At 41.7% G+C, this 25,899-nt stretch overlaps 1 protein-coding gene across 1 annotated transcript; it reads right to left on the bottom strand.

Annotated features, from left to right (window-relative positions):
* Positions 1-624: 624 nt before the first annotated feature.
* LOC133835993 (protein kibra) lies at positions 625-24,613 on the bottom strand. Its single transcript, XM_062266207.1, has 9 exons — positions 23,553-24,613; positions 5,205-5,506; positions 3,358-5,062; positions 3,110-3,290; positions 2,656-3,046; positions 2,282-2,593; positions 2,096-2,216; positions 1,816-2,025; positions 625-1,751 (listed from the first exon to the last, which is right to left on the bottom strand). The coding sequence occupies exons 1-9, from the start codon at positions 23,786-23,788 to the stop codon at positions 1,364-1,366; spliced, it is 3,846 nt and encodes a 1,281-aa protein (XP_062122191.1). The 5' UTR covers positions 23,789-24,613; the 3' UTR covers positions 625-1,363.
* Between the last annotated feature and the right edge of the window lie 1,286 nt (positions 24,614-25,899).

Here is a 25,899-nt window from a genome sequence, read left to right as displayed (position 1 = left end):
TTATGATGCATCAGTAAAGCAGCGGAGACTAGCGGTAGTTAGGTATACTCAGGCAGTTACTCTTCTCTTGACTGCGAAATTAATTCGCTTAGTTGCAATTTTATGTATTAGCAGCGGCCTTTATTTTTTACTGTTCAAAATGTTATAAAATAAAAAACAAATAGCAATTTTCAGTTATGTCAGTAGAATTTTGTTGTTGTTTATTGCACAATTACAATATACATGTTCTCATTCATATAATTTATTACATCTAAATTCCTATCGTATATAGTATATGTATATATATAAAAAATATGTGGGGTTTCTCTTTCTGTTATACTATTACTGAGTTGGGTGGAGCGGGGGGACGCGGTTAGTGTTAACAAATCAACAGCGATGCTTAAAAAGAGCTGAGAAGGCAGAAACTAAAACTACATCTAGAGTTACAATCTTAAGAGTTAACATTCTGTTTTCATTTCTTCAAATTCATAGCTCCCAGGGCAATAGTTTAACAATTTCAACAGGCTCGCTCGGTAAAACATAACAAAGTGTTTGCTACTCAGTATTTGCTTGTGAGCTTTCTTAGCAATGGTATATACCTATTCGGCATATGAGTTTAACTAATATGGTAGACGCTCATATTCATTTCATTTTTCATTTTTTTTTTGTGTATTTTGTAGATTTTTTTTTATAAAAAAAATTAATAGAATTCGTTTTGAGCTTAACAAAAACGCAAGCTAATTAAACTAATTAAACAGATTGGAGTAACATGCACTCGTGCATCAGTACACATTTAATAAATATATTTTGTTATAGTTTTGTTACTTCTTTGAACTACACTAAGATAAACGGTATCACTATCTTCTATATGCATATAAAAAATATTCCTCTACATTCGTATAATTTGCTCAAGTCTTAAGAATACAGTTGGTTTCAATATGAATTTGACAGTTTAGAACGCGCAATGTGCGCGTTGTTCTTGGTTTTTTTTTCAGATTGTGAGCGGGGCGGGTCGGGGTTGGTGCGGAAGTTTTAGACAATTCATTTCTCAGTTGTGGGGTCAATTAGTATTAATTGACTATGGATCTATTTATATGATAATACTACATATAAAACTACGTAAGTAAGTTCTAAGTTATACGCTCTAAAAGTATTCATATCATTACTAGTATTATTGTTTTTGCTTTTGTTGCAGTCGTTGGCTTCGTTCCAACTGTTCAACTTTCTCTATAAGGCACAGATTTTTGTTACATCAGTTTCGTCTACCTAGTTTCTCATCTTTTATACACATAAATACTTGTCGCTTAATGAAAATAAATACCAGAAAATAATAATTACAAATATGTACAGCTTAGGTGGGAAGGCGTTGCCAGCAGAACAGGGACTACACCTCCACGCCATAATTGCGATCGACGACGTAGTCGTAGCGTTGCTGTTCTGTATTGGCGTCAGCCTTTGGCGTTGGCACAGTGGACGCAGCGGCAGGTGGGGCTACGGCTGCGGCTGTGGCGATTGCTGGCGTGGTTGTTGTGGCAGCCAGTTTGGCAGCGGCGCCGCTTGATGTTACTCGATGGTGATGGTCACTGAGATTCTTATTCCTGTTGCTGCTGGCCACCAGAGCCGTGTTAATGGCAATGGCTGTTTCGGCCACGTTGTCCTCATCATCATCTTCTTCCTCCTCCTCTTCGATAGCATCTGCATCGGGTAGCATGAATTCGCTGGGCAATTCTGGCACTGAAAAGCCCTTGCGTGTAAAGAAAGAGATTTTCTCTCTGCAAGAAAAAAACAATAACAATTAGCATATGGAGTTTGACTTGAATTATTCGGTGAACTTACTTGAATGACACCAAATCTGGGCAGCCTTTGGGCACCTTGGTTTTGCGTAGTTTATGGATTTCTTTGGCGGTCTTCATTAGCAGCTTCTGCAGCTGGCGCTCCTCGGGGCACTTAGCGGGATCGGCGCGTGCCACCAAACGTTGGAACTCCTCATTCTCAATAGCCCAGGCAGCAATTAAGGGATCCTTGTTGTCGCAGGCCTTCTGAAGTCTATAAGAAACAATGAAAAACTTTATTAGAGATTTACTCTATTGTTTGGCTATTCATGTTGAATACTTACACTTCCTTAAGGTTCTGCAGCTTGGAGATTTGATCGTTGAGGAAGAATAGCTTGCTGTGCTGCGCCTGCAGATCCAGCTCTAAATCTAAACTGGTGCGCGGTATGTGAGTATGATGCAATTCTGTAATATAATATGTTAGATTTAGTTAAAATCAATCAGTAAGAGAGAGAATAGAGATTACTTACTTGTGACTGACTTGGTCGCCTTGGGATGGAAGCGCAGCGAACGCCGCTCAACAGCGCCGCGATGGAAGGTGTGTGGTGTGACTCCAAAGTGCATGGCCGAGTCGGAATCACTGCGATTGAGACGGCAGTTGTAACGATTCTTGCTAATCGCCGCCGAGGGTGTGAACGTCTGCGACCGCTTCACGGGTCTATCATCCAACAGTTGAGACTGGCTGCGCAATTTCTCCGGTGGGAACGCGCAATCCGTGTTCGTTTCTTTATCGGCGTACTCTTGCTTCATGTTCTCTAGGTAGGCATCCAGCATGCAGCTAGCTATAGATATGAATAAAGTCAATTTAGTTGATACCACTATTGATTAAGAATGGGTTACTCACAATGCGTTAGGCCAATTGTGCTGACCAGTTGCTGTTCATCTTCCTCCTCATCGTCATCATCATCATCGTCACTGCATTGTTGCTCATTGAGGCGCACATGCTCGGGCAACTCCTCAGCAATTTGGGCTTGCAGTTCCAATGGTGGCGCTTGATTGCGAGTTAGCGTTGAGGTTTGTGAGGATGTTATGGTTGACTCATCCGAAGATTCCTCTCTATTGTTGTTGCTGTTGGCTGCAGCCGCGACAGCAACAGCGGCGGCAGCAGCTGCTGCGCTTGTGGAGGGCAAATCCAGCGGCTCAAAGCTGGGCATGAACTTGGAACTGAGCACGTTGTACCACTTAAGAGTGGAGTCTTCTGGATTGAACTCGGCCATGCTGATTTGCACAGTGCCCTACAAAGAAAGCAAAACATTCATTAATCCCAGACGTGAGGAAAAGAGCGATGAACTACTTACGATGATTTCCTCCTTCTGACCGGTCATGCTGACCACGGTGACCTGCAGGCTCTTGGTGAGCAGTTTGTCCAACGATATGGGCACTGCGAAGGTGTCATTGAATACGGGCTTCTGGAAGTCACCCAACGCCTTGGTGCGAATGGAGGTCAATGAATTGGGCAGCAAAGCGGCGCGCAGATAACTGTATAAGAAATAGGGAAGTTAGCAAACGTTTCAATAAGCAACTACTTTTCAGTTGCAACACTTACACTTGCGAGTTGTCTGTGGTGGCGGTCCACAAGGTCGACAAGTTGTTGGCACGCTCCAGGGACACTACGAGCACGCCTTCGGGCTTCATGTACTTCAGGCCAATTTGCACTTGAGCCAATTCCTTGCGCGGTAGATGAGCACGCGATGCCTCAAAGACACCCGAATCACCGGCTACAGACTCATTGCTGACAGCTGCTGAAACCGAACGCGTATTCGAAGTGGAAGAGGAACGACTGAGCATCTCTTGTGGCAGATCCAGCAGCGAAGGCTTCTCGTGTATGGGCGAGAGCGGTGCATTCAGATTGAGGGGCGAGCTCATGTTGAGTTTCTGCAGCTTCGCCTCGAGCATCATGCAGTCCAGCACTGTAGAGTCCAGATCATAGGGATGGGCTCGTACAACAGATCCCGGAACCGCGGGGGGTGCTGCATAGGCGGGCGGTGCGGGTAGCGTGGGTAAAGCGGGTAGTGCATTGGCATAGGTTGGTTCCTCCTTGAGGACATGTGTGTTTGTGCCCGTCTGATCGGCATTCGCATTGTATTTCATCGGCGAGGCGGGCGGCGTTTCCATGGACAAGCTGCTGCGCGGCGACAGCGACACCTCAGAGGCTGACTGTTGCTGCTGCAGTTGCTGCTGCTGTTGTTGTTGCTGCTGCTGTTGGTGTTGCTGTGGTAGGGCAGGATGCACAGGCGGCAGCCGCTGATGTTGCTGGAATAGACGCTGCGATCGTCGCTGCAGATCGATGACATCGATGGGCGAGTCCACGGCAAAGGGATCAATGTAAATGTCCGTAAAGCTGAGGGCGCTCTTGCTGCTGGCGGTTGATAGCGAACCGAGGCTGCTGCCGCTGCTAATCGAGAACGTGCTCTCCGAGGAGAATGACTTGAGGCGCTCCTCCAGCAGTTTGGTGGACTTGAGTGCTTCCTGCAGTTTGTCGAGCAGATGTTGCTTCTCTTCGTGGAAGCGCAGACGATTCGCAATGCATGTATTGGTGGCTTCGTAGGCCTCCTTGAGGTCCTCCTCAAGCTTGTGGCGTGTCTGCTGTATGACCTGCTTCTCCTCCAAACTGCGCGACTTTAGGGAAATGCTATTCAAATCGTTCAACAGCTTCTCCTTCTCCTGTATGAGCAGTATGCGATCCTTATCGGACTCCAGCTGACCGGGCTCAATGCGTTCCACATGATCCGCCAGCTGTTGCTGCAGCTTCTTGATGTGTTTACGCCATTCCGCATACTGTAGCTTCGTCTTGGCCATCTCGGCGAAACGTGCACCGCCATTCAAATGTTCTCCGGCTCCGCATAGATCCGTTTGGCTGGCCACGCACACACGATCGAAGGGCGACGCGGCATTCAGCAGATCGGCGTTCTCTTCGTTGATCTGCTGTCGGCTCAGCTCATTCTTGATCTGCACGAGGCTGCGCATGAGTTCCTCACGCACCTTCTCGCCGGAGACAAGGGACTTGTGCACCTTGAGCATCTCCTCGCGTATCGCCTGCACCTCGGCAATATCGTAGCAGCCATTCTGGCGTGCATTGATCTTCTCGCCCACGGAGTAGAGTGTGTTCATGCCCCGCTGTGTGTACGAGATATCATTGGTAATGTGGGTCAGCTCCTGTTTGAGTTGGCGCACGCGTTCGCGGGCCAGCATCAGATCGGCGCGCAACAGTTCAGGATCGTGTCGGCTCATGGAGCTGGACGACGAGCACACTGCAAAGATACGGAGATTCGACAGTTGTTAAGGGAAGTGTTTACGACGCATACTCGAATTCATTGCGATAAATCTCTTATCACTGCTGTTTCACAGAAAGCAGCAATTAACAGACTTTACGATAATACTACAAATACTTACAGCTGCTGCGACTTGCTGCTAGTTTGTTTAAGTGATTGTATTCTTCCTGTGCCAGAAGCAGACGCTGCTGTTTGACATCAAACATCTCGCGCTTGTTCTCCAGCTGATCCTGTGCCGCGGACAAATAATCGCTGAGCATCTGCTCCTGGACACTCTTCCACTCCTGGCGCGGATCCTCGAGCTGTGTGCTCTGCGCAATGTGATTGATATAGTAGCGACCAATATTCGAGTCGTATGCCTCCTCCCAGCCCACGGGCAGTTCATCGCCCACACAGTCCTCAAAAGATTGTGGCTTTGTGTATCTATAAGAGAAAGAGAGAAACATAACATTGGTTAGCACTGTTTGCAGGTTAGCAAAGTATCTTGTTGGCTTATCAGCTTGTTTGCATAGAGACAACAAATCGCTAATGAATTTCCGTCGAGAAGATTTGGCTCTTTTCTATCGTTGTTGCTGTTGTGTTGTTGTTTTTTGCCCTATCTTAGATGTATCGTAACCTGTTTATCGTATGTGGCCAACTGTTCCCACGCCAACTAATTGGAAGCGTTTCTCTGAGCCCATTTGATAAGATTAGCAACAGCTTTGTCTGGTATTTCCTGTGTGCATTTTTTCGGTAAAACCTGAGCAAAAACTACAACAAAAACAAGGCTAACAACGAATATAAGAAAAACATTTCTTAGACTCTCAAATATTTGCCATGCAGCAATGGAATGTGCCATACGACACACGACATACGACATAGCACATATGCCATACTATATAGTATGTCTAATCTTATCGAGGTCGCATTTGCCTGGTGCGGCAAAAAACCAAAACCACACAAAAATAAAAATAAAAATAAAAAGAGCTAATGACGATGACGTTGTCATTGCTGTTGCTGCTGTTGTCGTCGCAGCGGCTAAGCATTTTTACTTAATATTTTGACCAGTTATTTGTTTGCGAAATTCAATTTCAATATCAGCGCAACGCAGCGCAGACAACAACATTTTCGCATTCCAATGATAATTACTAATCTTCATAAATTAATTGCTCGAATTCGAAGTATACTCACACCAACACGCACACATTTAAACTTCCCCTCCAATCCACACAGATAATGTGCTTCAATTGAAAAAATTTTTTTGTTTTCCTTAAGGCTGGCATATTTATATGATTTGTTAATTAATCATTGCTATGGAATTCGCGCGGCCATTAAAAAGCAGCAACGCAAAGGCTGCCCGCTACGATAATAAAATGTTCGCCATATGCGCCAGATATCGCCACACACACACACACACACACACACACTAGCACAACTCTTCCTCACATATAGATATACACAAGTGTGTGTATCTATGGTGGCTCAACTGTCCGACAGTTGCGCATTCAATGGGAATTTTCCAAGAATAAACTTGCCGCAGAAGCTGCTGCAGCTCAAGAAAGATATGATCAAATAAGTATATAGAGTATATAGTATCGTACTCGTTTGCGTATCTCTTCGGGGTAATTTTGAATTGTACTAATTTAGCTGGAATATGCTGGAAGCAATTAACGTTTACATATCGATCGTCAATGCTCGAAGATCACCAATGTGTAAACAAAGAGTAGAGCATTTGTATTGCTGACTAAGCAATCAGAGTATCGGCTGATTTGAACAATGGGTTTAACAACTACTTCTACAACTGCCTAACATTATAATTATCGAGCGTGTATAATTGATTCAATTCATTAAAAGGCAGTTATGACGCGTCTCGGGGGGACGACGTGCACTTGGTCAGGGACACAAGCGATTGCTTAGGCTTTTGCCGATAACACAGCGTTTGAATTGCATGTGCTTTTTTTCTTTTCTTTCGTTTCTTTTTATTATTATGGATCGATTTGCTTAGAGTAGAAGTAATCGTATGTTTGGCTGGAAACAAAGACCATACACGAATTGCACTTGAAGACCCATATAGTACTCTATACAACAACGGCTTTTTGTTGTTTAGATAAAAGCAATAATATCGAGTAAGACAGCGGAAAATGGCACAACAACAACAACAACGACAACAACAATAAGAGCGCTGCAGCTGTAATAAATAAACAGAAAACGTAGCTAAAGACATGTCCCAATCCCAATCTCAGACAGTTCCAAGTCCGAGTTGTTCGTACGTTTTGACATAGAAAACGATCGAACAGCGCGATCGAGCAAAAGGCAGCGACTGAAGACAGAACATGACTTTGATGTCAACAAAAGGTGCAGAAGGTGATGAAGAAAAAAATATATATAATAAAAAAAATACTGACTGAAATAGAGGGGCAGCAACTGAGCGATAGACAGTGAGAGACGGAGGGGAAACTGTAACGGGGATTCATAATTTGAAATCAACAAGTTTTGTATTTATTTTCATTGGCTTTTCCAGCGTTAGCGTTAGAGAGAACGTTAGGCAATGGCACAGTTGCTATCTGCTTGAATTACGATTCGTCTTTGTTTATTTGCATTCGAACTTATTGTGTAAATAATAAATAATGATCGCGCAACCCAACTGAGACATCATCACATACAATACCATTATTATGTACTCAATACTCAGTACTCAGTACTGAGTGTTGCAAGTGGATATCTATGGTTGCTGTTTCTAACGAAATGTAATGAAACAATACATCGGATGTTATTTTTATACGTACTTTTAGGATCAGATCGAAGCTGCTTCTATTTCTGGAGCAGTCGCAAGTCCCTACACGATAATTACAATTATTATTATTGACGCGGAAGTTTGAACAGGTGTCAAGTGTGGCAATCGCGCAGCTGGTAATAAACGATCGTTGGCTGCCTTCTTGTTGCCTGTTTTAATCAGCTCCAGAAGAAAAGCGTATGCAAATTTTTATGGTTTTCCATTAGTGTCTCGAAGAGATTCGACTTGACTCACTTTGACCTCAGGCCAAATCAAAAATCAATGAATGTGTGTGGGTGTGACATCAAGTAATAGATAGGGCTTCCTTTCATGCCATGCCTTGCCATGCCATGGCTATAGCTATTGCTGATGGAGGCACAATGAGCGAATGAACGACCGAGCGACCAGTTGTTGGCTTAACTAACTGGTCAACTGGCTAACTGGCTGAATGGCTAAATGGCTGACTGGCGAACTGGTCAACTGGCTAACTGATTGGCCACAATAAACGTGGCGTTTTACTCGTATTTTATATGCATACTGTAAGAGCGGTCAAGAAATCTGCATAAATTACAAAAATTGTAAACAAAATATTTATGGCCCGATGCCGACGCTGTAATAAATTCGCGCTTTAATACAAAAAAGAGGCCCAAAAACCTGTTTTGGGCCAAAAAAAAATGAAAAAATATTTCAGCATGAATTTCGTTGTCACAATAGCGACAACAACAACAACAACAGCAGCAGCGACACCGTCGAGAGTGCGGCATAGACATGGATGTTGTTGTTGTACATATCTCTCTCGAAAAAAAAAACAAAATAAACGTTAAATGTGGCCATTGATGGTGACGACAACGCGACGCGACGCGTCGCAACGTCGAAGTTGTCATTAGGCAGCACTTAAATGAAATGCACACAGATACACATTTCTATATAGATACATATATGCAGATACAGATACAAATGCAGAGATACAGATATAGATACAGCTACAGATATCTAGGCAAGCATAGATACATTTGTATAAACAATATTATTTAACTGTTTACGACGCGTTTTATGCTAATTGCCAATCATAAAATGTGTTTCTTCTTTCGAGAGTTTCTTGGCTCGCGGGGAATCTTTTTCGTACATATTTTGATAGCTGACTTTGGGTTTATTTTTAGATACAATATGTAAATGGTAAATTTTCGAAGCCAGTTTCAGTTTCTCGCCCAGCACACATTCTTCTCTCTTACAGTCGAAGTCCAAGCGAACTTTTGTTTTTTTTTCGGCAACCTTGTGACAAAAACAACGTCTTCAGGTTCTGTTTTTCTTTCATCTATCCAATTTTAATAGTCTATCATTAATTCAGTTGAAGAATTTCAATTTGATCGACCGGGCACCATTCATTGTGTTCATTGTGGAGCCGGGACAACAACAACAGCAACGGCGGCTGATCATTTAGCAATTCAAATTCAATCAAGAACCATAGAATTGTTTAGGCCGGTTTTAAAAAATTCCATAAATCGCTTTGGCCAAGAGTGGCCAAGCTCATCCAATCCAAATCACGTAGTCTCTGCGACGATGGCTGTCAAGTTCTGCTCTAATTGTTTACTCTATTTCTACGCTTGTTTTGTTTTTAACGGAACTGAGATAATCAACACACGGTCTTCCACTCTTAGAACGCGACAAAGCCAACGATTTCCGGTTTATATAAAAATACAATTTCAAAATATACGTATAAACCCAATCGCATGGCCCACTTGGCCTCTGCTTTTGGCTAAGCTCAGATAGAGTTATTTATGCAAAAAGCAAAAATAAAATAAAGGAAAAAATCAAGCCACATTTTTCTCATATCTACATAAACATTAGAGGCAATTTATCAGGCAATCATCACATCACCTTGACATACCTACATGTATTTATAAGTTCGAGTCAATAAACAAACAGTTGACGCAATTGTCTCAGACTCGATTCTACTCGCCTTCAATATGCGTGTGTGTGTGTGTGTGTGTTGTGCGTTATGATCGTGTCATGTCATGTAGGGTATAGGAAGCGTTTAGAAGTAAGGAAATGCTGCATTACTTTTAAGATGCAAGATACGTAACTCTTTTTTCCAACTTATCACACTTGTAGATACAAGATAAAAATATAAAATTTGTCAAAGTAGTTGATTATCTTCTGCTCGCTGACCCACATAAAGTTTGCTGTCGCGTTTAAATAGAATATAGAATAAATAAGTGTAGCTTTTTTTCAGTTGAAGCATAACCAGAAATAATACTTTTTTTTTCATTTGTTGATTAAATATATAAGAAAAAAGTACAATTGTTTTGTATTATTATCACATATTTCTGTCGACGGTTGGTTAGTTGCTTTGCTTGCTTGCTTGCTTCCTCTTATCAGACATCGTTCACAAATATTTAAGAGCTTAATCAAATTAAGCTATAAAGGTCGTACGTCGTTTTATCTTATCGCCATGAGTTGTTGTCGTCGTCGACGGAGTTCGTGTTGATGTGTAAAAATAAAAAAATATGATTGCCTTATGATTTTTTAACTTATTTCAAGTGTCGTTCACATTGAAATAGTACTCGTATTTCTGCGATGGTTAAAGCTCTGTTGATCTCTCTCTCTTCCCCTTTGTGTTTCTTTATTCGTTGGGGGCCTGGGGCTGTGGCAAATTAAAAAGATATTAACTGCATTTCCCGTCTTCGTTCCCCCTCCATGACTATATCACACTTCAACTTCCTTCCGGCGCAGTTTTCATAATTTTCCAAGCACGAGGGGAGTTATGGACGAAGACTGACGGACGGAAGGGTTTGGACGGGGGAAATTTGACTGATAAAAACGGAAACACTACACAACACTCCGGCAATTTGGTGTGGAGCTTATCAAATGCATTTTATGGCCCGGCTCTATGTGCATTTTAAATAATTTCACAGCCAAAGTCAATGAACTGCGTAAGCGTCAAAGTTTTATAAAAATATTTTTCTCTTTTCATTTTTTATTGTTTCCACGTCTCCAGACGCTATTCGAGATAAGCCCAAGGCATTTTTTTCTGGCTGTTCATTATCTATGAAAGGTATTTCACAATTTTTTTCTTCGTCGAACAGAATAAACCCAACGAGTGAGAGGAGACAGGGAGAGAGAGAGAGAGAGGGTTTTGTTTTTTTGTATGTCAACCGTCTATGAAATAAATATGTGTACGCCGCCTTTCTTTCCCGACTCTCGATATCTTAGTTTCGTAAGTGGGTGTCAATTACAGCGTTAAAGATCGGCCATTGAAATATGTGTGTATGGATGTGAAACAGAGTTCGACCTCCGCCCAAAAAGTATCCGAGACTCTGAATGAAGCTCGGGGGCCATTTGCATGGCGTGGGCCGATGACATTAGTCACGGCAACGAGTTGGGAGCTGTGGAAGACCCAATTCAAGCTATTGTCGAATAGTGAAGAGACGAAGACGAAGACGAAATCAAAGTCGAACTCGAAGTCATAAGAGCCAAATTACCGCTTGTGGCTGTGCTGGCTCTTCAGCTTTTAGCGCTCATTTCGAAATCACAAAATGTCTACCATAAATTCCAAAGTGAACAATTGAAATAAATTTTTGCGCCATGCGCAATGCCAACTGCATACAAATGAACTATTAAAAAATTCATAGAATTTATACACACACACACACGCTAGGCAATCACACACACACGAGACAACAAAAGCGCCCACTTGGAGTACGATCCTCTCCTCCTCGTCGTCCCCTGTTCGGTGGCTCAATGCAAAAGGCAAAATAAACTTAAATTGAAATTTATGATATTTTATGACTTGTTGACGGGCATTTTTTTTTTCGTTCGGTGTGCGCGTGTAGATTTTTGGAAAAACGCTTGTTTACTTTCAGCGGGCACTGTTTGAAATTCCAAAAACTGCCAAAGAATAGAGAAAATCAAGATCTATGAGAATTGCCCGGCGAAATTCTACAGAATTAGTAAACAGCACGAATCGTAGATGCTCACATTCAAATACAAAAACTATCTACCCTACATTTTGTTGAACGTTTTCGCAGGGTATTTGGTGCTGGCAAGTTATGCGGGCGAACTTTAATGCCTTCATCGTTGCTGCCATTGATCGATGAGCGTTTGACGTCTTTTCAGATACATTTATTTGTATCTACAAGTATATGCATATGGTATTCGGGGTTCTGGGCTCTGAATGCCCCCATACATATGCTAATTGGCAAGCATCTGAGGAGAAGAATGTGTGTTTGAGAGATCGATCGTATGTATGCCAATATTTTACTGTAACAAGCATACGAAATTGGTTTTCTCGCTTCGCATTTCTTTCATTTTCGGTCGCTTCTCATCTAGTATTTTTTCGCTGTTGCTGTTCATTTTTGGGGGAAATATGCAAACGGTATTCGGTACGTCAACAAAAATTCGTGGTATGCGCATTATAAAAGCTTTAAATTCGACACGACAACTCGGAAACATTTTCGTGTGTGTTTTGTTCGAGACGCCCACATGGAACACGCCAAAAAAAAGACGACAGAGATCTACATCTACTCGAATAAATATTTCACACAAAAAATTCCTGCTAAATGCTACGTGTGTGTGATTGCTCTACAAAAAAAAAAAAAAGAAAACAAAGAAACCTTGACAACGTTCGTCAAGAGCAAATTTAAAAAAATCCAAAACAAAAACAAAACAAACAAGTGCAAAGTTTACTTTGAACTTCTTGGATTGCAAAGTGTCCACCTGTGCAGTTTCTTCTTCTGCTGGCTGTGACATTAGCCGATTCCCGGAATTCTTAAAGTAGCTGCCAAGCTATGCCATACTTTAACATCGGAGGCTGTTCTCTCTCTCTCTATCTCTCTCGCTCTCTCTTCAGCAGGCAATAGATACTTTTGAGTACTCAAAGAGTGCAGTAAATGATATGCTGCTGCTGGCCAGTGCAATAACATGAGATTAGTAGGCGCGATCGTGCGCCTCCTTGCCTTGCCTCCCCGCGCCCAAGTTGCCCCATCGTCATTGCCATCGTCGTCGTTGTTGTAGTCGTCGTTGTACTCTGTCATTAACAAAACAACTGTTGCGACCTTCACATACCAGAGCAACCAAGCGACTGTGCGCCGAGCGCGAGTAGCGAGCAGTGAGCAGTGAGCAACGCGCATGTGCACATACGTAGATACTCTCAGATACTCGGATATATACGAGTATATATATCTGCTACACACACATCTGTATGTGTGTACTTATGTATGTCGCATATTGAAATAATAATAAGGCGAAAAATCCGACTGAAAAACGTGAATGCGAATGCGAAACGCGAATTGACGACGACGACGACGACGTCAAAGCCTCAGACAGCAGTCGACAGCAGAAATTTGTTATAAGATGTATATTTTTACATATGTGCATACACACACACACACACATATACATATATATCTGTAGCTGTATCTGTATCTGCATCTGCATCTGATAGAATATGCTCGGCATAATGGGCAAGTGCGCTGTGAAAAGGGAAGTTGCATTGTAAATATGACGAACGCTTTAAGTTCAACTGGGGGCGCATTCCTTGCATAAGGTCGAGCGTATAACTGGGGGAACTATTAACGTACGCTTTACATATACATACATACAATGTACAGAAGACAGCTTGTTGCATACGCTGAGAATTTAGCTGGAAGCAAGCGTTACTTTTTGCTGAGAATCCGGCCATGGGTAACGCCGTGTCTGACAAAAATTTCTTAGCAAATTATATTTTTGCAGTGAAATTCCAAAAGGGAAGCGAGTGAAAATTTCATTGGAATCATTTTTATACGCAGCTGAAAATACACACACATATTTTTTTGCTTTATTTATTTATTCGTTTGTGAATTGCTCTCGCTGTGTGTGTTTGAGTTTCCAAATATTTTCTTATTGTGAAATTTTTCAATTTCATAATTTATGGCCAACGAAAATAATTCAATACATATTTCAAATAGCGTTCGGTATTTTTGAGCAATAATTTCGAAAATAATAGATTAAAGTGCATTTCTGAATACACGAGAATACGAAAGCAAAGTGTATTTAGAAATGAAATGAACATCGAGCGATGGGTTCGGGTGTTCGCATAGAATATTAAGATTATTTATAGATACAAGCGAGATTTCTGCTGCAGACAGTTTGGAAATTCTCAGCACGACCAAAAAAAGCATTTCACAAATATTGTTTTCATTTTGTTTTTCTTTCTTTTTGCTCTGTGATTTTTATTTCGCACACTTTGTAGACAGTTTGGCTATTCGCATCACGGCCAAAATTATTTCAAATATTTATTCATTAAATATATATTTTACACACAAATGTACATACATATATTTTTGTACATGTGTCTTGACATTTTGCTTTACATGCCAAACAACGGCAAAGAGGCATGAAAATACTTTTCGACAACTACAAAACACACAGCAGAAGACGAAGAATGAAAGCTGCTGACCAAAAGGCAAAAATAAAAATAAAACAAAATAAATAATAAATTCTTGTTGTTTTGTTTTTGCTTTAAATGCCGCATGTCAAATGGGCCAATTACCATTTCTGTTTCTGTTATTTGTTGCTTTTGTTGCTTTTATTTTACGTGTCTTTTGTTTATAAATAACAAAAATGTTTTGTTTAAGTTTCGCTGCCGCTGTTGTTGTTGTCGTTGTTGTTGTATGCAAAATATTTGTGCGCTGTTATTTTTAACGCCAGGTCATAAATAAATAAATTATGCATGCATTTTGATATCAGCAGCGTTTTGTTTTTGGTTTTTGTTTTTCTTTGCTGTTGGCTTTATTCTTCTCTTCAATAATTTCTATATAAAAATGTGATCGAAACAAAACCCAAACCCAAATCCAAACAGAATTCAAAAATCCCCAAATACCAAAAATTCCAAAATGATTGTTTTCCATTTTTCGCTGTTGCTTTTGTTTATCTTTTCCCCCACACACACTCATACACACACAGAGAACGTGAAAGATTTCCAATTTTATGGTCAACGCTCGTGGCAGTCTAAGGAATGCAGAGTATAGCAAATTGATTTGCGTTATGCGAATACAAAGCGCTAAGCACAGTAGCTAAAATGTGAATAAATGTATGTGCATATAGATGGAGAAAACTGAAAGCAAATCCGAAATAAGCGAAAATATGCGATTGAACTGCATTGTATGAAGCAGCTGCGAGGACTTTAATTACGCATCTATCAGATACATTTTCGATTGAGATATTCATGCTGTTGCTGTTGCTGTTGTTGTTGATCGAGCAAAATGCACGACAAATGACACAAAGTACTTGCATATTTCAAAACAGCAGATGTACTCGCTTTCTGTGTGTGTGTATCTATGTATCTGAATGTGCGTATGTGTGTGTGTGTGTGTGTACGCGATCATTTACTCCAAAGCAAACAAATAAACAAACGCACAAACATGCATAAATAACTATAACTCGTTGCAGTTGCAGCACAACAGCAACAAAAATGCAACAGCAACCAGCAACTAGCAACGGCAACGGCAACGTCAACGGCAGCAGCGACTCTTGCCTCCAGCAAAGCAACTCACACAGATTCTTGCTGCCGCACACACACACACAGACACATACACGCTAGCTGTCGACTGCGCAGCGGCAGCGACTCAGGAATGCGGTTTTGACAAGTTCTTCTAAAATTGTACGAGCAACTTTGCTATTTACGCTATGAAACGACAACAGCAACAGCAACAACAACAACAACGACGACGTCGACGAGAGCTGGCGAGTGTGCGAAGGAGCGCGGAAAGCAGAACAGCCAAGAATGCAGCAATCGGGTGGCTCACACAGCGCAGATACCCTATAAATACTCGAGAGCAGCAGAAAAGATACTTTTCAGTGTTGTATCTTTAGCTAGAGCTGCCTTGAATGTTGTCAACTTATTTCTCAGTTCGAGCATAGCCTATCTCTATCTCTGTCTTACAGGGTATCGCAACTAGCAATCGCGCAGCAGTGGGAGCGGGAACGGCATCCATGAGATTGAGGAGACAGAGACAAAGAGTGTGCGCAGCAAGCTGCTTGAGGCAAGCCCACCACCAACAACAACAGCAACAGCAACAACAACAACGGCAGCAGCAACATTGGCAGCAACTGCTGTTGTTGAAAAATATTTCAAAGTTGCAGTGAACTCGCTGCAAACGCGGCACCAATTGAATGCAATTTGTGTGCCTCTATCTGTATGTGAGTGTGTGTGTGTATCTGTGTGCATTTGTATGTGGATGCATTTATTGAAGCAATGCGCGCATTGCCTTAAATGCCAACTTACAACTATTTCTGCTGCTGCTGCTGTTGTTGTTGTTGCTGCTGTTGTTGCTGCCATACTACGCTACGCCCAGCTTTTTTGTTGCTGTCGTTGTTACTGCCTTTTGTATTTGGCAAACATTCCAAACGGCTATAAAATGTTCTTATTTATGTATGTATGTATGTTTATATTCTGCAATCTGCGACTGAGAAAAAGAGAGAGGGGCAACAGAGATGCAACAGAGTTGCTTTGACATGAATGTCAGCTTTGCGCATTTAAGCAGTTTAATCAACATTTTTTTTTCTTTTTTTTTTATTCCTTATTCTGTTGGCTGCAGCAGCTTGGTTGTCTTCTAAGACGATGACTGCCAGAAGAGAACCGAAGCCGGTTTCTTGGCCATTTCATGCATGCATTTCCCCTCGCCGCACTTCCCTCCTCGCACACTCCATTCCACTCACGCTATGCCATGCCAACAACATCTCCCCATTGCATGGCATTCTATGTGCTTCACTTGAGTGCCGTGCATCTGTATCTGTATCTGTTGCCATAGCTATAGCTAATGCCGAGAGTGTATCTATGTATCTACAGATACACACATACATATATTGCCATTGCAATTGGAAGTGTGTGTGAAGCTGTCGTCGTTGTCGTTGTCGGTTGTGGCACGTCGCGAATTCTATGCAACGTTCAAATGTGATTGCACTTTTCTCAACTTTGCACCGACAAAACAAAAAACGAAAGAAAAAAAAGCAAAGCAAAGCATGAGCATGGCGCAGTTTGCGCCGAAAGTGTTGCAATGCTGACCCACAAACCAATAAATTCCAGCTTGAGTATCTGTGGAATGCAACCAAAAAAAAGTTGAATCGAATCAACAACGAGAACAAGAAGATCGGACACAAAATGAATTATGCGCTCAGTGCTAAACATTTTGACAGCACACGCAGCCAATGCATTGCCAAAGCTAAAGATACAACAACTACACACACACACACACAGACGAATACTTGTTGTGGCATTTGGGGAATGCAGCCGAGAGACGACCTCTGTCTGGTTTGCCTTATCACTTCATTAGGCCATAAATTCGACAACAAAACATGAGCACAAAAAGCAACATGAAAATTCCACAGCGCTTTTTATTGAGTAGCAGGCAGCAGCAGCAACAGCAGCAGCAGGCACAACTCTCAAGCACCTACATAACAGATGCACAGTTACAGATGCAGATGCTGCTGCTGCTGATGGCGATGCAGATACTTCGTGGTAAAGTTCTGCTCCCCCCTTTCTCCTCCCGCTTATCCCACCACAGCAGCGACAGCCGCGTGTCCTCTTCAGAGTCACGTTAATTATGCAGCCATTCGGTGCATGCATCCAAAAAGATACAGATACAAATACACAAACACGCGTGCGCAGCGGCCATAAGCCTGCTTCTGCTGTTGTTGTCTGCTCCACGATCTTGAGGTTGCTGCGAGACTTGAGAATATGTTATGCGCACTCAAATGGCATTCGGAAAGTGCTACTGAAAAATAATACAAGTTTCGTGCAGGCAACAAAAGAAGCCAACGAGACAACGGAGACACACACACACACACACAAACAAGGGCGGGAGTTGAAGAGCAGCAACAACAGCAGCAAAAGATACCAGACTGGGAATGACTTTAAGCCGAAGTCTTCGTCTTCTTCCTGCTTCTGCTGTCTTTGGGGAGATGCTCATAAAGTGTTTTGTTCGAGAACAGCTGATTGCCAAACGTAACATCGCATTGTGTGTGTGTGTGTGTGTGCCTGATTAGGGCAATTAATTGCCAGCGATTGGAATGCAGATGCCAAACAGGGACTCCAACTCGAATATAGCCGCTAGCCACGACAACCAACAACGAGAGAGCAACGAGCAACGACCAACAAGGCAATAGCATACCAAGCAGCTGCAACACATGGCACACATGCCAATTGTGGCATGGTATGTCATGGTATGGCAGCAACCCGGGTTGCCAGCTCAGGCCCAGGCAACGTATCGCATCGTATCGTCGTTGTATGCCATGGTATGTGGCATGGGTTTGGTTTTCATTATTACTATACTATACTATACTATACTATACTATACATATATTTATTTCTTTTTGGGTTGGGTCAAAGGATCGCTGCTGTAATGAGTTCACTTACGTTTTGGATTACGAAATCAGGAAGTGCTTAAGCAGATCAACACGAGATACAGTGAATACAGTTATGTATGTAATTCGAAGTCGATCGTTGCATTTTTGTTTTTGTATTTTTGGGCCTGTCTGTCTCCTTCCGCTTCAGAAATGGCATAGCAACGGGGCATAAACAATGCGAAAAGTATCTCACAGCAATTTATCTTGAGTATGCACATTCCTGAGCTTGTTTCGTTTCATTTCATTTTTGTTTGTCTGTTTTTTGTGTTTGGTTTATTATTTTCCATTGCATGCATGGAAAATTGCTACCTTTGCAGGCTGCGGCAACGCATATATCACGATCACTCAAGAGCCAGCTCAGCACATGGCGATGGCGATGGCGACCCAAAACGTCGCCGATCAGCAATGCAGACGAGCACAAAAAACGAGCAAGAATGAACAACAAAAACGCCTGCGGAACGCGCATTCAAAGTCAGCTCGAAATCCAAATCCACAACAGAACTCAGAGACAGAGAGAGAGAGAGAGAGAGAGAGGGCGAGAAACAGCAGAGTTTACTACAGTCAAAGCAGCAGAGTCCAAGCTCTCAAGTTGGAGCTACTATATAGAAGATATAGGAGACGACGACGACAGCCCCATATGTTGTTGCTGTTGACGAAAGGGGCCCCAAACTTAATTTTCTGCTCACGTTTGCAGTTTTGCAGTTGGGCGAGTGAAAAATTGCCCAGCTGCGGCAATGACAGCTGAATTATTATAAATCGATATAGGGAAAAAGGTATTTTCAGTTCAGTTCAGTGCAGTTCAGTGCAGTTCAGTTGAGATCGAGCAATAGGCTAGATTGTTGTGTGTTTGTTGGCCATTCAAGGGCTCTGCGCTCTCTTAATTAGCACATGTTGAAAAGGAAATCATTATGCTTGATAAAAATCACAAGTGTTGATTGCAGTCGAAGTTCGAGTTGGAGTTGGAGGGCAAGAAGAAGTCGAAAAGTAGTTGGCAGCAACACAAGTGCGAGAGAGTTGACAGGAAAAACTCACACAGATCGCAAAACTGAGATCGCAGTTTTTATTTTTTTTCTTTCTTGTTGGCAACTTGCAGCTCACAGTTTGCAACTAGCAACTTGCAACTGGCAATGTGGATGTGGAAAAACAGCCGCTAAAATGGGCAAAACATGCAGTGCGACCAGCGCAGCAGCGAGCAGCGAACAGCGCTTATGTATCTGCCAGATACATAATGTATCCATGTATGTGGTGGCATCGGGTCTTACGCTGTGAAGTGTCGCTGCCTTTGCTGTTGATGTTGCTGTTGCTGCTGTGGCTGCTGTTGCCAGCAAGTGCAAAGAAAATATTTTTTGACGCTTTGGGCCGCTGCAAACTAGAAAATGTTGCTGCTGGCGACGTCGTCGTCGTCGTCGTCGCGTTGCATTCATGCGCGTAATCAAATTGTAATCACGGCCTGGACGAAACCAGCAACAGCAACAGCCACAGCCAGAGCCACAGCAACTGCAACTCCAGCAGCAGCAGCAACAGCAACAGCAACAGCAGCTTTTTCTTGTGTTGCTGTTGTTAAGTGGAAATACTTGTTGCACAAATGCAATGCAGGCTGCTGTTGTTGCTGTTGCTGCTGCATATCTGCAATATGCTACAGTGAAGCTCTCTTAAGTACAACTGGCATTTAGATTATAGTTTATGCAGCAGACACATATTTATTATTTGCAATCTTCACGATCATTAGTTTAATTCCTTAACAAGCCACGAATGCAATATTTATGCTGATTTCTGAATACCTCATCAATCTGCATTGCATTTGCAAATAGTTTTCAAGTGTATCTGAGATTCGACGTTGCAAAAGATAGTTTTACTTTTTCTTGATTTTGTTGCTGTTGTTGTTGCATTTGCCTTGTGCAATTTATTAAATGAAAAATGCCGTTTTGCAGCTTTCCAAGTTGCATTGCCTGTGTGTGTGTGTGTGTGCGTGTGCGAGTGTGTGTGTGTGTGTATAGATGTGTGTAAAGCTTAAGTATGTCTATACATTCGTTGGCATCTCTCGCAGCAGCCAAATTGAATTTTATGCAAATTTTACTGTTTCTGCTTTGGCAAAAAAAAATAGTGGAGAAAAAAATCAGCCACATCTAATGTATAATGGCACGCATGCATATATATATATACTATACCTATATGTATTTATCGTGTATATGGCGCATATAACATTAGCATTTAGCGGCTTTTATGCAATTGCCAATTGGCAACGGATACGTTGGAGAAATGCCTCTCGCATTGAGACAGAGAATTAGAACAGCGCCTCATAACGAGCTACAGATACGCATATCGATCAGATAATTGACTCGGTCGGCGGGCAGAGATTGGATGGAATGGCTGTTAGAGATCGGTTAGAGATCGGCCCCCGCCGTTGGCGCCACTGTGTTCGACTTATCACAGCAATGGCCGCGCTTTCGCTAGGCCCATTTTGGCGGCTCAACTCAACTCGACTCGACTCAAGTCGACTCGACAACGATTTTTATGTAAAACAAACGAGTTCGAGTTGCTGTGAGCCGTGAGTTGATGTTAGAGTTGTTGCGAGCTGCTATATCACAACCGGTAGCTGTTATGGTAGCTGTAGTAGTTACAATGGCTCTGATTACAATATGTGGATGGATGATGATGGCTTTGAGCTGCGCAAAATGTGAGCTAGAAGTTGCTTGTGATCGCAGCATTCGATCGAATATGCATAATTATTTATGCTTTTTACATTGATCGATGGATGAATCGAGAAACTGTCACCAAAAAACACAAACACACGCACACGCACACAAAGATCGTCAACTCTTGACGCTTAACAGTTTATTTTCATCATATCAGACTTATGTATGCGTCTGAAACTTCAGACTTCAGACTAAACAACAAAAAAAATTCCACTGTGTCGCTGGGTTATGGCAAACAATTGGCGAAAAAACAACAATAAAAACTGGCCAAAATCGCTGTTAGCATAGCCAAAAGCAACGCCAAGCTTCAACAAAATAAAAGAAAGAAACGAAAAAAAAAACACATAATAAAAACAAAACAAAATAACGCCCGTCGAAAAGTTGTACAGACAAGTGAAATACTCGAAACATAAGCAGCATGCCATCCAACACAAACACACTCTCACAAAAGTATCTTAACTTTGGCGATGCGTTTGGCTAACTTGGCAATTTCTGATATGATAATTAGAGAGCAGTGCTGTAATGGCGCTGTAAAGAGTATGCAGGGTTCGGCCTTGATTTCTAGCTGTTGTTGTTGTTGTTGTAGTATCTGCTGAAATATTTGCTCGCTTCCAAATGCGTCGCGTCGAGAGACCCCCAAAAAGAGCCCGAGGCCTGGCTCGCTTCGCCTCAACTCGACTCGACTCGCCTCGCCTCATGGTAGAAATTTATTTATGGCTTATTGGAATTTTTGCGCGCTACCGGCAGCAATTTTTAAAATTCAATAACAGCCGGAGAGCGGGAGCGGGAGTGAGAGCGAGAAAGCGATACTGTGATAGAGATATGGCCAAAAAGCGAGAGAGCGAGATGTACTACCAAATAATTGTGTGCTGTGCTGGTCGAAAAATATGTGCTTAATGCGAAACGAACTCTCGACCATCGTACGTTTTCAAAATGCCAATAAATATAATCAAAAAGTTTATAATAGATCAGTGGGTGGCAGAAGTGTGAGGAGGGGAGAGGAGGGAGGAGAGAGGTAAAGAGCTAGTTGCTGTAGATCAGTGATTGTAGACTTATGTATCTTCAAGGACTCGATCTATCTTGCGGATGATGTTGGAGATCTGTAAATGGCATTTACAGATTGACGCGTTCAAGGACTTTCGTTGCTTGTTGTTTACTTAGCCATAATGTATCTTGGCCTTCCCAAATGTATCTGTATCTGAAGCTGAAGCTGTGTGTATACAAAATCTAGTTGATGCATAACCCTAACAAATGCGCAGATGTTTCGTTTTATTTCCAAGCAAAAACGAACGATCGAGCGAACGAACGAAATTCCTCAACGCTTTCAGTTTGTTTAATTCAGTGAAACATTTTGAACAATGTCCATGCAATTTGAAACAAACAAAGGGAATGTTTGTGTTAATTGAAAGCGTGAAGCACACACACACACATACACCCGAACATCTGTGTCTGAATGTATGTGTGGTTGTGTGTGTGTAGATACAACAGAAGAATTTGAGAAATCAATTATTTCGAAACTGCAAAATTCCTACATACATTTGCAATTGTTTATGGTAAAAAGATAGACAGCGTGAGAGAGCGAGCGAGAGAGAAGGCGAGCCAACAAAACGAGGAAAAAATAAAATAACAACAACAGCGACAGCGGCAGCGGCAGAAATATGTGAGCGAACGTCGAGGCGAAACGACAACGACGACGTCGACGTCGACATCGACGACGGCAAAACGCTCGTGGGGCAAACTAAAATGTATCTATGCGATACATGGCCTGATGTGGACGCCGCCGCACTTGCCCTGCGATCCCCTTTCCAACCAATTGCAGCTTGCTTTGCTCTCCCTCTCTCTTGCTCTGCCTCTCTCGCTGTTTGCTTGTATGTGTGCGTCTGTCTGTCGTCTCTCTATCTCTCTATTAGCGCTGCGATTGTATGTGTGTGTACACATTACGTATGAGAGGTTTTTAGTTTGCTCGCCTTAAATTTTTGAGTTGTTCGTTTTTTTGTGCTTTTTTTTTCATTTTTTTTTTTTTGCAGATCATTTGCTGAGCTTTATTTAACTTTTGCTCTCTCAGCTTGGCCCCCACCACCATTTCATTGCCCCTTCCCCCTTTGCCCTGTTGTCTGTGTGGGTCTCTCGCTCTCTCTCTCTTGTGCCGTTCGCTTTGCTGTACATTTGTTGTTGTTGTTTTACATTTGAGTTTTTGTTTGTTGCTGTTGCCGTTGCTCAGTTTCAGTTCGTTTGCTTGGTTCAGTTATACTTGGAGTCTTAATCATCGCATTGGAATGTTTACATACTTAAAGTTTTTGTTGTAGTTGCTGTTGCTGTTGTTTTGTATTTTGTTTTGCTGCCCCTGTTAAAATATGTAATTTATTTTGCTTTTATTGTTGTCTCCCGTTTTGCGGCTGCAGCTGCCTTCGTTGCCGCTGCTGCTGCTGCTTCTTCTTCCCGCATTCCATTGCACACACACACACACACAGACGCAGGCAGATGCACGACGCACCTTTTCTTTCCGGTTGGAGTTGAGTTGGAATTTATATGGGTTTTTTCTCTCCCTCTCTCTCTCTCTTTTTGTCTTTCAGGCTTTCTCGCCATAAGATGTATGTGTAGTATGTTTGTGTTTTATATATATATAGTGCACACTTACCGATCTCGGGGATCCAGCCATGTGGTCTTTTTGTTGATATGATCTATGTAGTAGGTCTTGCCATCAAAATCCCTGGCAATATCCCAACCATCCGGCAATGGGAATTCGCTGTGCTGTCCATGCTGATGATGAAAGTGATGCTGCAGATGATGATGATGTATTTGCGGTGGATGTCTCGTTTGTTGCTGTTGCTGTTGTTGTTGCTGCTGCTGTTGTTGTTGTTGTTGATTCGACATTTTGGGAACAAAAAAAAACACACAAAACAAACGTTGTCAGTCACTTGGCGCGCGCGTTTTTTTGCAGTATTTTACGTATCGGTTTCTCTTGTTTATGCTATTTTGCTTTGTCTTCTCTTGTGCAATGTACTACAAACGAATAGTACAACAACATAATTCCACGGACGCGATATACCACGATAAGCGAGAGAGGAAGCGAGCCAGGGCGATGCACAGACAGCGAGAGAGAGAGCGAGTTAGCGAAAGAGAGAGAGAGGCAGCTAGCAAGGCGCGGGCGCGCGCTCTCAATTATTTATTTATTTTTTCATAACTGCATTCCATTCCAACACACACATTTACACGCACAAGTCACACACAAACAGGCTGAAACTCTCGCGCACGACGCGCCATACGACGATCACTTTATTGTTGTTGCTTTTGGTTGTTGGATTTTTGTAGTTGCTGATGTTGTTGTTTTTGCTGCTGGTGGTGGTGTTTTTAATGCTGCTTCTTCTTCACTTACAAGTCACACACACACACAGAAATTAGTGCAATTTGAAAATTGAAATGCTGTTTATTCGTTTGCTTAATTAAAACAATTTAAAAAATATTTCAGCTTCTGGTTTTTCGAGTCTGAAGTGCGGCAAAAAATAAACTTAACGATCCAAAAAAGTATCCAAAATGGCTTTGAGCGCGTTTTATAAATTGCTTGTGTTTCTTGTTATGTTTTATTGGCACATTTACGAATTTAGTGCACACATTTTTTTCGAAAAATTTTCTTGTTTCAACTTTTTTTTATTCCATCAACTTCTTGAACCGCACGACCGACCGCACGCTTCAACAAGAAATTCTACAATAACAATATTACAGTTGGCCGACTCTTAACATGGGAACAGAAACGGTCTCTGTTAAGCTAACATTCGGCGCTGCTAACTCGCTTTTCAACTCAAAATGGCACTGCTAAGCAGCCATTTGAAATGCTTATCGTTTGTGAAGATAAGATATTCCATACATATAAATTTATTTCGGTTATCACAATATTATCAACAATTTTTGCAAATTTACTTTATATTATTAATATGGAATTGAGCATTTCTTCAGTTTCAGTGAGGTAATTGTGTCACATAGAGCCATTCTGTTACGTGTGGAGCCAAAAATGTTAAAATCCTTTCGTTAAGTTATGTCTTCGCTAAGCAAGAAACGTTGACACCTGCTCATCTCATTTAAATTTGAGTTACTTAAATAAAAACCAGAGGGCGCCAGTACGACTGAAATCGTTTCAATCAAGTTGCGACCATAAAGGATATATTATATTATTTATGATATTAAGATGTCAGCTTAGTTGAAAATAATTTGGAGTTTTTGAATAATAAATTAATTTAAAATAGCGCACCTTGTGTACCCAATTTGGAATATGCAATTTACCGAAGAAGTTGTAAGTTGTTACTGAAGTTGTAAGTTGGATTTTATCTTTTTGGTATATTTCCTCAGCATTAAAATGAACATTTAAGAAATTTAGCTTGTGGCCACACCTTAAAACAAGTGTTCAAATTAAACGGTTTCCATTAAGTTTTCTTCTAACGGAAATAAATATATTTTGTTTAATTCATATATTTTTGTTGTTTAATAACTCTTAACTCTTACTTGTTAAGAGTTGCTTTCAAATCGGTTAATATAAAATCGTAAAACCTGTAAGCAAGTACACCATTTGTAAATCGTTTCCAACTGTTGTGAAATATGATTTACATATGTATATGAAGCTAAAGAATAAAAAAACGAAGCAACGTACAAAATTTTCTTTGTGTCATGTTTCTCTTGTTATTCTTGGATGTAGACATTATTGTGAATTATAAAAGTCAGTTTTCAACACTGTAATGTAATTTTAATTAGTTCTTACAGCTGCTTGAGCCGTACGCGCCTCTTTTCATTGTGCATATTATATTATGCTCACACACATACACATACCATAAGTACGTAAATGTGTATAACTCATGCACACAATTACCAGCACAGACAAGGTAGACATTTTCTTTCGCATGTCTGCGTCTTCGTTTCATTCGCTGTCTCACTCTCGCTTGCTTGCCTGCCTGTCTTTGCCTTCTCGCCACTTTTACTTTGTGCTGTCGTCGCCT

The sequence above is a fragment of the Drosophila sulfurigaster genome, chromosome 2R (genome assembly GCF_023558435.1).
Source record: "Drosophila sulfurigaster albostrigata strain 15112-1811.04 chromosome 2R, ASM2355843v2, whole genome shotgun sequence".
Taxonomy (NCBI): domain Eukaryota; kingdom Metazoa; phylum Arthropoda; class Insecta; order Diptera; family Drosophilidae; genus Drosophila; species Drosophila sulfurigaster.
This window is presented reverse-complemented; position numbering and strand designations above follow the sequence as displayed.

Excerpts from the sequence above, each read along its gene's own strand:
- LOC133835993 (XM_062266207.1), bottom strand. The coding sequence starts at position 23,788 with ATGTCGAATCAACAACAACAACAACAGCAGCAGCAACAACAACAGCAA. Across the intron at positions 5,063-5,204 it reads AGCAGCAAGTCGCAGCAGCT|TGTGCTCGTCGTCCAGCTCC; the intron begins GTAAGTATTTGT and ends GTATCTTTGCAG. Across the intron at positions 3,291-3,357 it reads ACCACAGACAACTCGCAAGT|TTATCTGCGCGCCGCTTTGC; the intron begins GTAAGTGTTGCA and ends TTTCTTATACAG.